Genomic DNA, 10,309 nt, shown 5'->3' on the forward strand with positions numbered 1-10,309 from the left:
GACTCAGCAGTTATCGGACGAAGCTCCTTCAGATGAGGACGTTGCTGATCCTCATCCTGATGATAATCCTTCAGATATAGATGAACCTAAAGCGGTTCCTCCTTCGATTGACTTTAAGAAGATCATGATGATTTTCAAGGATCTTTTTCCAGATCACTTTGTTGCTGTTGCTCCTCGTTCGCCTCCGTCTGAGTTTGCTCTAGGCTTACCTGCTACCAAGCCAGCCTTTACTAAGCTAGTGCTTTCTCGCTCTTCCAAGAGGGCTTTACGTCTTCTAGGCGACTGGTTGGATACCAGGAGGAGTTTGGGGAAGACGGCCTTTGCCTTCCCTCCTTCTAAGCTAGCTTCTAGATCGAGCGTCTGGTATGACACGGGAGAAGTTCTCGGCTTGGGAGTCCCTGCCTCTGCCCAGGGTGACTTCTCAAGCCTCGTAGACTCTCCCCGTCGCCTGGCCATGAGACGCTCGAAGATTTGTTGGTCCTCCTCGGACCTTGACCATCTGCTTAAAGGCGTATACAGGGCCTTTGAAGTGTTTAACTTTCTTGACTGGTCATTAGGAGTTTTAAGTAGGAAGATCTCGTCTGCCGACCAAGATGTTTCCTTACTTATCATGTCCTGTATGGATAAAGCCATCCGCGATGGCTCCAATGAGCTCGCCTCCACCTTTACGTCGGGAGTCTTAAAGAAGCGAGAAACCCTTTGCTCTTTCCTTTCGGCAGGAGTTACTCCCTGTCAGAGATCGGAACTGCTCTTTGCTCCCTTATCAGCGGCCTTGTTTCCACAACAGCTGGTTAAGGATATAGCTGCTTCGCTTGTGCAGAAGGACACCCATGACCTGATGGCGTCCTCTGCTCGCAAAGGGGCTCCTTCTTCATCCTTTGCTGTGAGACCCAGGATCGAGACTCCTGCATCTAGATTTATCCCGCCCTTTCGTGGTAGAGCTCCCAGCAGGGGAGGCTCTCGTGCCGAGGGAAAGAGAGGTAAGAAGAGAGGAGCCAAGTCCTCCCGTGGCAGAGTCTGACTGCCCACAGCCTCAGACAGCGGTAGGTGCCAGATTGAAGAGCTTCTGGCAGGCCTGGGAGAAGAGGGGTGCAGACCAAGAGTCTGTTCTGTTGCTCAGAGAGGGGTACAAAATTCCGTTTGTACGCAAACCTCCTCTAGTAACAACTCCCATAGACCTCTCTCCCAGGTACCGAGAGGAATCAAAGAGACAAGCCCTAAATCAAGAAGTGTCTCTGTTGCTAGAGAAGGGAGCGGTGGTGAAAGTCTCGGACCTTCAATCACCGGGGTTTTACAACCGTCTCTTCCTAGTCCCAAAGCATACAGGAGGTTGGAGGCCGGTGCTAGATGTCAGTGCGCTCAACGTTTTTGTTACAAAAACAAAATTCACGATGGAGACCACGAAGTCCGTCTTAGCAGCGGTCAGAGAGGGAGACTGGATGGTCTCTCTCGACCTACGAGATGCGTACTTCCACATTCCTATACACCCGGATTCCCAACCGTTTCTGAGGTTTGTTTACAGGAATGTGGTGTACCAGTTTCGAGCCCTGTGCTTTGGCCTCAGTCCTGCTCCTCTCGTGTTTACGAGGCTCATGAGGAATGTGGCAAAATTCCTCCATCTATCGGGAATCCGAGCCTCCCTGTACTTGGACGACTAGCTTCTCAGAGCATCGTCCAGTCATCGCTGTCTGCAGGATCTACATTGGACGTTGGGTCTGGCCAAGGAGTTGGGACTTTTGGTCAACTTAGAAAAGTCCCAACTGATCCCATCCCAAACTATTCTATATTTGGGGATGGAGATTCGCAGTCCAGTTTTTCGGGCTTTTCCGTCTGCCACCCGAATAGAACAAGCCCTGCTCAAAGTCCAACTAATGCTGAAAAGAGAACGTTGTTCAGTCAGGAGTTGGATGAGTCTCGTAGGGACTCTCTCATCCCTGGAGCAGTTTGTCTCGCTAGGGAGACTACACCTTCGGCCTCTCCAGTTCCATCTAGCCTCTCACTGGAACAAGGGCAAGACTTTAGAGACGGTATCAATCCCAGTCTCCGAACCAGTAAAGGCATGCCTGAAATGGTGGGACAACAATATCAGTCTGAGAGAGGGTCTATCCCTAGCAGTCAAGAACCCAAACCACGTGTTGTTCTCAGACGCGTCGGATTTGGGTCGGGGTGCGACCCTGGACGGTCGGGAATGCTCGGGTCTGTGGACCTCAAGTCAGAAGAGCATGCACATCAACGGCAAGGAGCTATTAGCAGTCCACTTGGCCTTGATGAAATTCGAAAGCATTCTTCGAAACAAAGTGGTAGAGGTCAACTCAGACAACACCACAGCTTTGGCGTACATCTCCAAGCAAGGAGGCACACACTCCCACACGCTGTACGAGATCGCAAGGGACCTTCTCATATGGTCAAGAAATCGAGGCATCTCCCTGTTGACGAGATTCATCCAGGGGGACTTGAACGTCTTGGCAGACTGTCTCAGTCGGAGGGGTCAGGTGATACCCACGGAATGGACCCTCCACAAGGACGTGTGCAAGAGTCTTTGGGCGACTTGGGGTCAACCCACCATAGACCTCTTTGCCACCTCGTTGACCAAAAGGTTACCGATTTATTGCTCACCAGTCCCAGAGCCAGAGGCGATCCACATAGACGCGTTTCTACTGGATTGGTCTCATCTGGACTTATATGCATTCCCACCATTCAAGATAGTCAACAAGGTACTGCAGAAGTTCGCCTCTCACGAAGGGACAAGGTTGACGTTGGTTGCTCCCCTCTGGCCCGCGAGTTCACCGAGGTACTTCAATGGCTGGTAGACTTTCCAAGAAGTCTTCCTCTAAGGGTAGATCTCTTACATCAGCCCCACGTAAAGAATTTTCATCAAAGCCTCCCCGCGCTTCGTCTGACTGCCTTCAGACTATCGAAAGACTCTCAAGAGCTCGAGGTTTTTCGAAGGAGGCAGCCAGTGCGATTGCGAGAGCTAGGAGAGCTTCTACCATCAGGGTATACCAGTCAAAGTGGGAAGTCTTTCGAGACTGGTGCAAGTCAGCATCTGTGTCCTCTTCCAGTACCTCTGTAGCCCAAATCGCAGATTTCCTTTTATATCTGAGAAATGTTCGCTCCCTCTCAGCTCCCACTATTAAGGGCTACAGGAGCATTTTGGCTTCGGTCTTTCGACATAGAGGCTTAGATCTTCCAACAATAAAGATCTCCAAGATCTCCTTAAGTCTTTCGAGACCTCTAAGGAACGTCGTTTGGCAACTCCTGGATGGAACTTAGACGTGGTCCTAAGGTTCCTCATGTCAGACAGGTTTGAGCCATTACATTCAGCCTCCCTGAAGGATCTCACCCTCAAGACGCTTTTCCTAGTGTGCTTGGCTTCGGCTAAAAGGGTCAGTGAAATTCATGCCTTCAGTAAGAACATCGGCTTTTCTACAGAAAAAGCCACATGTTCACTTCAACTTGGTTTCCTGGCCAAAAATGAACTGCCTTCTCGTCCTTGGCCTAAATCTTTTGATATACCTTGCCTGTCAGAGATCGTGGGCAACGAACTTGAAAGAGTGCTGTGTCCAGTTAGAGCTCTTAAGTTCTACTTAGCTCGTACTAAGTCCTTACAAGGTGGATCTGAGGCATTATGGTGCTCAGTTAAGAAACCATCATTGCCTATGTCAAAGAATGCTTTGTCATATTTCATCAGATTTTTAATCCGAGAGGCTCATTCTCACTTGAATGAAAAAGACCGATGCTTGCTTAAGGTTAAGACGCACGAAGTAAGAGCTATAGCAACTTCCGTGGCCTTTAAGCAAAATAGATCTCTGCAAAGTATTATGGACGCGACCTTTTGGAGAAGCAAGTCGGTATTCGTGTCATTTTACTTAAAAGATGTCCAGACTCTTTACGAGGACTGCTACACACTGGGTCCATTCGTTGCAGCGAGTGCAGTAGTGGTTGAGGGTTCTACCACTACATTCCCTTAATTCCAATGTCCTTTTAATCTGTCTCTTGAAATGTTTCTAATCTTGTTTTTGGGTTGTACGGAAGGCTAAGAAGCCTTTCGCATCCTGGTTGATTTGGCGGGTGGTCAAATGTCATTTCTTGAGAGCGCCCAGATTAGGGGTTTGATGAGGTCCTGTTGTATGGGTTGCAGCCCTTGATACTTCAGCTCCTGGGAGTCTTTCAGCATCCTAAGAGGATCGCTGGGCTTCGTGAGGAAGACAGACTAACAAGGCAGAGTAATCGTCTAAGTCAACTTCCTTACCAGGTACCTATATATATTTGGGTTTTGTTATGATATAACTGTCAAAAACTCTAAGCATATACACTGTAAACTTTATTAATTCTGGTCTCTACCTACCACCATGGGTGTGAATCAGCTATTATATATTCACCGGCTAAGTTAAATATTTAAAAATGATATTTTGATTATAAAATAAATTTTTGAATATACTTACCCGGTGAATATATAAATTAAAGGTCCCCCCTTCTTCCCCGATAGAGACCCAGCGGGATGAGAAGAACTGGAGCTGTTTACATGTATATGCGGTATCTGGCCGATAGTTGGCGCTGGTGGGCACACCCGCAACCTTCATAGCGATCGCTCGCGAGTTTTTGTGTTTTTCTGTCGAGCCGCCGGAGACGTCAGCTATTATATATTCACCGGGTAAGTATATTCAAAAATTTATTTTATAATCAAAATATCATTTTTCATTGTAATTCTCCTATTTCAATACAGCTTATGAAACAATCTACACTGTACAGTATGTTATTACTCTTTTGTTGGTTTATAAGTTTTCCTTTGAAGAGATTAGGAACTATATATGGTTATGCAAAAATTCTAGGTCTGTTGTCATTTATTACATTATGTAAATTTATACATGCTGGTAAGGTTCAGTCATATTGGTGATCATACAGGTTGTGTTGTGGTAATGGTGTTTTATATTTCTTGGTTATTTTAATGCAAAATATTAGATTTTACTTAGGTCTTATGAATTAATTTTTCTTCTAGTCCTTTCTGTTCCTATTAGCAGGTGGCCCCTCTTTAAAAGCTTTCTTCAATGAAATCTTAGTTTTTGGCTGTTGCTTCTACTGTTCAAGGATTCATTTTTGGCTAATCATTAAGTTTTTTTTTTTGTTTTTTTTCAAACTGCTGAATAATATTTGGAAGGCCTCAGTATTATTGGAACTGCAAGTGTGAATGAGAATGGGTTGTCTCAGGAAGGCCTTGCCAATTGCTGATAATTAATTTTTGCGTGTTTTCCAACTCTTTCTTACTCTGGGTCAAATTCTAGTACACTAGATCTCTTATTTAAGAACTGTCAAATATTAGAACATATGAGTAGTGGATCAACAATAGAATACAAAGTTATTAGTAGTTTAAAGTTTGGTTGTGTGGTGGTAACTCTAAGAAATCCTGATGCATATGTAAGCTAGTTTACTAGTGAGTTTGGGTAAGTGGGTGGTGGTTTTGAGGAAGATGCCTAGACTAATTATGTTGGACTTTGCAAACTTTCAACTTAAGAACCCACTATTGAAATGTAGCTTTCTTTTATTCATAGGACTTATTATATTGCATTTTACTGTATTTGTGAATAAAGGTAAAAATTTTTAACACTAAATTTAATTGTATAATTTATTGTATAATTGTATAATTTATGGGAAATTGTTATGCAAGATAGATTGTTTTCTTCCATTTTTGTTATTCCTCTTCTTTTACGTTTCTTTTCAAGGTTTTGTTTTTGTGTTTCATCTAAGTATCAGTGAAGGCTGCAGAAACATCTAAAAAATTGAGAGGTAGAACTGTAATGGATTGAGAAAGGTAGAGGTGTATAGAAAGCAATTTAATCAGTATCAATGGGTTCTGTCTGGAGCAGTTTTAAGGCTTTATTGTAGACATTGCACCATTAGTAAAGTAACTGCAAATATTTTGTTATTCAATTTAGTGTTTCTCTTCCTGAATTAGTATGAGTAAGGAGTATTTGTTTGCTCTCTCTCTCTAAAGAATTCGCTCTAGTTACGATTGGAACAGAGGTACAGCTATTGGAGCCAACTTCGATAATAGGCTCAGAGCCACTGGGTGCATTTTGAATGAGTGCTTCACATCCCCTAATTTCCCCTTTCAGGGTAGACCTATAGACAGTATTCAAGGCCATGGCCTGAACTATTCTAGCAAACTGAACCACGATCAAAACCATCCTGGTGGACAGTGTAACAAGAAAAGCTGCTCTAGATATCTTGAACCGTGCTAATTTGATTACCAAATCAGATTTCAGAGCTTTCTAATGGTCAGAAATGCTTCAACTTTCATGATCAAAGGTGCAATCAGAGACCTTCCCTTCATGATGTGGTATTTTTAGGGTCTCAAAATCAACGGGAGCCCCCATCTTCCAGAACTATATTAGGTCTTCGATCCATAACCAGTCCCTCCAACATTCTTACATTTGAAGTTTCAATGACCTTAGCTCCAGCTTTCAGGACCAGAGCTGTATTTGGAATCGTACTAGCATCCAAAGCTGCGATTACAGCAACAATCTCTCGTACTCAATCTTTTGATGCCTTGATGTAGAAATGGTAATGGTGACTACACGGGTGCAGTGGACATCAATTCTCTTCTCTCTTACTCTCCTTTGTAAGTTTATATTGTCAGGAAAAACTTAGATCCTGGAACATAGTAACAAGCCTTCAATGAGCCAGTTACTCATGCATATTGTGTGATCTTTGAACCCAAAATGCTCTTTTGTTGGTCATCTGCTTTGACCTAGGAAGATTACTTTTTAAGGAGGATTCATGGGATAAAACGTCTCATAAGAGATATAAAGAATTTGTTTTCGTTCCTGATTTCAAACAGACGGGCACCTGTAATCCTGAATATACAGCTTATTGAAATTTATTGATTAATTTTATAAACATGTTTAAACCACAAAGTAAAAAATTAAATCAGAAAATCAACTTTATGTACATTTATATCTTTATATCAGTGACATGAATGTATTGTTATTTTGTTCTGTATGCTCATGTTTGTAATTTACACTAATGAAGTTTTGTAGAAGTTTTAAAAGAATATGTAAAACATTCATATATGATTTATCACCAATTTTTTCATAGATAAGCCAGCAAAACCTTAGTGTGGTGCTTATGTTGGTCAATCCTGATGATAAGCCAAGCCAGATTCAATACTTGAAGAATATCACAGGTGCACAGGTAAGTTTTTACTTATTAAGCACTTATACATTATAATTTTAAGTGTATTCCAATGCTAAATTATCTTTTCTCTTCACCCTGCTTATTGAAATTATTTACACCAAGTGATAAATTGATAATAAGAGTATTTATTTTGATTTATTTTAAGTAAGAAAATTTAGAAATTTACAGTATGATTGTTGAAAGGTTATTAAGTGTAGAAATACAGTATTATTAGAAAATGTATATATATATATATATATATATATATATATATATATATATATATATATATATGTATATGTATATGTATATACATATACATATACATATACATATACAGTGATGTCAGGTCATGTGGTGGTGGTGTTAGTGAAATGACAAATTTACAAATTTGGAGTTAATTTGTATTTTTCCTAACGATACAAACCTGTAGCTATATAAGGGGGCATTACTTTTGGAGGAGCTGAAAGGACGAGCCATTAGAAAACCACGGGTATAGTAGTTTTCTTATAACTTTGCTGAAGGTAACGATTAGGGTGGGAATAGAGCTATGCCATCTTACCCTCCTCCTCATACTGTTTTTCTTGTTCAATCACTTCTCCTAAAGAGACATAGAAGTTAGAGTGTTGTAAGATAACTACTTTTATGAAATTCCGTTGGGCTCACCGTGACCTCTCGTCTCTGCCAAGAGTGGCTGATGTAGCTTACTGCTGACCAGTACCTTCATAGTTTGTCTACTGCCGCTGACATACCAGTAGTGTCAGATTTTTATGGCGTGGTACCAATCATAGGCACAGTCTCTTTTTGAAAAGGCATAGGGTGGAGGTCTACCTGGGCTTCTAGCCATTTCATGATGCTCCAGCAGCAAGTAGGGACGAGTTGCCACATGATTGTTTACGAGTATGTGAGCACAGCTCCTGAGTTATAAATGGCAATGTCATGCATTATTATTATTATTATTATTATTATTATTATTTTTATTATTATTACAAGCTAAGCTTGTGAACACCTGAAGGTTCTTTGGGCCCCTCTTAATTCCCACCATAATGTTTTCCACCAAGACCTGAAGTGTTAAAAGAAAATGCATGCTCGTTACCCCTCTTTCTCACCGTCCTGTCCTTTCTGCCCCTGCTGCTTCTTTGTTAGTTTCCATATCCCAATGTCTTGATACCTGCTAACACTTAAAGGGAAGAGAGGTAGCTAAGCATGTTGATATCCCTCATTCTTGTTTTTGGGTGGATAAAGGAAGGTAAAGTTTATTTACTGCCTACCATAATGTCTATAGAATAGTTTTTATCTTTCAAAATCAAGAAATTTACTATTAATTCAGAAAATCAAAGCAGGAAGCTAGGAGGGAAAGGGAAGGCTCAAGTACTGTATTGAAATTTATGAAGATATTTTAAAGATTTTTATATTTTAAAGTCAATAATGCAGTTTTTCGCAGTGTGTCAAATGTCGTCAAGATAGATTTAAATACAAGCTGCTATGATCTAAGGAAAAGATTGAGGCAGCTGGAGGCAGCATAAAAAATGAAGTAACTCAAATATAAAACCTAAGGGTTGTAAAGGCAGTTTGAAAAGCACTAGTATATAGTTCAAGTTACTGTTAATTGTAATTTCTGAAGCTATTTTTATAAGTCTCAACTTTTCTCTTTCCCAGGTAATAAGAATTATTGTTGAAGAATTTACACCTGCTACTCAAATACTTCAATTCCTGGAAACCTCTCTAACCAATATTGCAGCTAATGAAAGTAAAGTTGGATTGCTGATAACTCAATATTATATGTTTAGACTATTATCGAGAATTTCAAAAGACTCTTGGATCTTTGGCATTCCATGGTTTACAACTGTGGAAAAAATTTTGTATGATCCCTATTTTGTTGATTACAACTTTATCGAACACAAAAACTTTGATTTGAGCTATGCTCTTTTTGTGGGAAATACAATAAAGAATGAAAAATGGCACCGGAATGTTAGCAGACAAGTTACAAAAAGTGGAAGGAACAGTGCATCAGAGACTGAATATATTTCTAGCATATTGGAGCCTGTATTTGACTCTGTCATAGTTGCCACACACATTGGAATGTGGTTCACTAATGAGAATATATCAGTAGAGGCTTTGCAGGGAAGGTTATCGTGGGAGTCATCAATGTGGGCTGGTATGTCTGGCCTCTTGAAAATTGACAAATCTTTAAAACGGGATTTTACTCCTTATATAAGTTTGCATTTTAAACTAAATATCTCTGGGCAGTTTCTACATTATCCATCTGGACAATGGAAGGTTTCAAATGATTTATCAGATAAAACTCTACTTTTTTAATTGTCTATGTACATAATAACATTATATAATCTTAATGTAATGTCATTCTCACTAATTATATACTGTACAGTTGTTTGGATAAAAGAATTTTACCAAAATTTAATATAAATTTGTAGAAATATATTTTATTTGTACATGAACTGTCTTTCTAACCATAACTTTGTTCAATTAAATTATTACAAATGTCCTTTGCTATTCCCTAATAAAAACAATGTTTGTTAAAGAATAAAGCGTTTAAAAATTTATTGCGTAGAATTGAAAATTGCTAACCTACATTCATATTTACCTCCGCCAAGCGGCGGAGGTTATGTTTTCGGTTCGGTTTGTTTGTTTGTTTGTTTGTTTGTTTGTTTCTCTGTTTGTCTGTCTGTCTGTGGACAACGTAGAGGCCACATTTCTACACGGAATCACTTCAAACTTGGCCAAGTAGTTCCCCAATGTGTATGGAAGAACTGATTAAATTTTGGTCAAGGTCACCCCAAGGTCAAGGTCACAGGGGTCACTGGTGTCACTATGACATAAGTGGCCATATCAAGAGACAGAAATAAAGCACTGACTTTTGCATAAGCCAACAGGGAAGTCCTAGTCCAGGCGCAACCCATGGGTGATGTTCAAATTTATAAAGGTCAAAGGTCAAGGTCATATTCTAGGACATATGGCGCTCTAGGTCACCTTGGCGGAGGTATGTCCTCTACGAGGACCATGTCCGCGTTCAGGACTTGCTCACTTGTTTTTATATGCATTTATGAATAATTACCTTTTTGAGGAAAGAATTTGTATTTAATGGTTGTTGCATTTGAAAAGATAATTAAAAAGA

The 10,309-nt window shown here is 40.5% G+C and overlaps 1 protein-coding gene across 3 annotated transcripts in view; it reads left to right on the top strand.

Annotated features, from left to right (window-relative positions):
* Nucleotides 1–9,735, top strand: part of LOC137629674 (uncharacterized) — a 127,008-nt gene extending 117,273 nt beyond the window's left edge. For all 3 annotated transcript variants that reach the window (XM_068361229.1, XM_068361226.1, XM_068361228.1), the window contains exons 6-7: nt 7,096–7,191; nt 8,833–9,735. In XM_068361229.1, the coding sequence (XP_068217330.1) occupies nt 7,096–7,191; nt 8,833–9,492 (756 nt within the window). In that variant the 3' untranslated portion in view covers nt 9,493–9,735. The remainder of the gene's footprint in view (nt 1–7,095; nt 7,192–8,832) is intronic.
* The last annotated feature ends 574 nt before the right edge of the window (nt 9,736–10,309 follow it).

This window comes from Palaemon carinicauda, chromosome 37, assembly GCF_036898095.1.
Source record: "Palaemon carinicauda isolate YSFRI2023 chromosome 37, ASM3689809v2, whole genome shotgun sequence".
Lineage (NCBI taxonomy): Eukaryota > Metazoa > Arthropoda > Malacostraca > Decapoda > Palaemonidae > Palaemon > Palaemon carinicauda.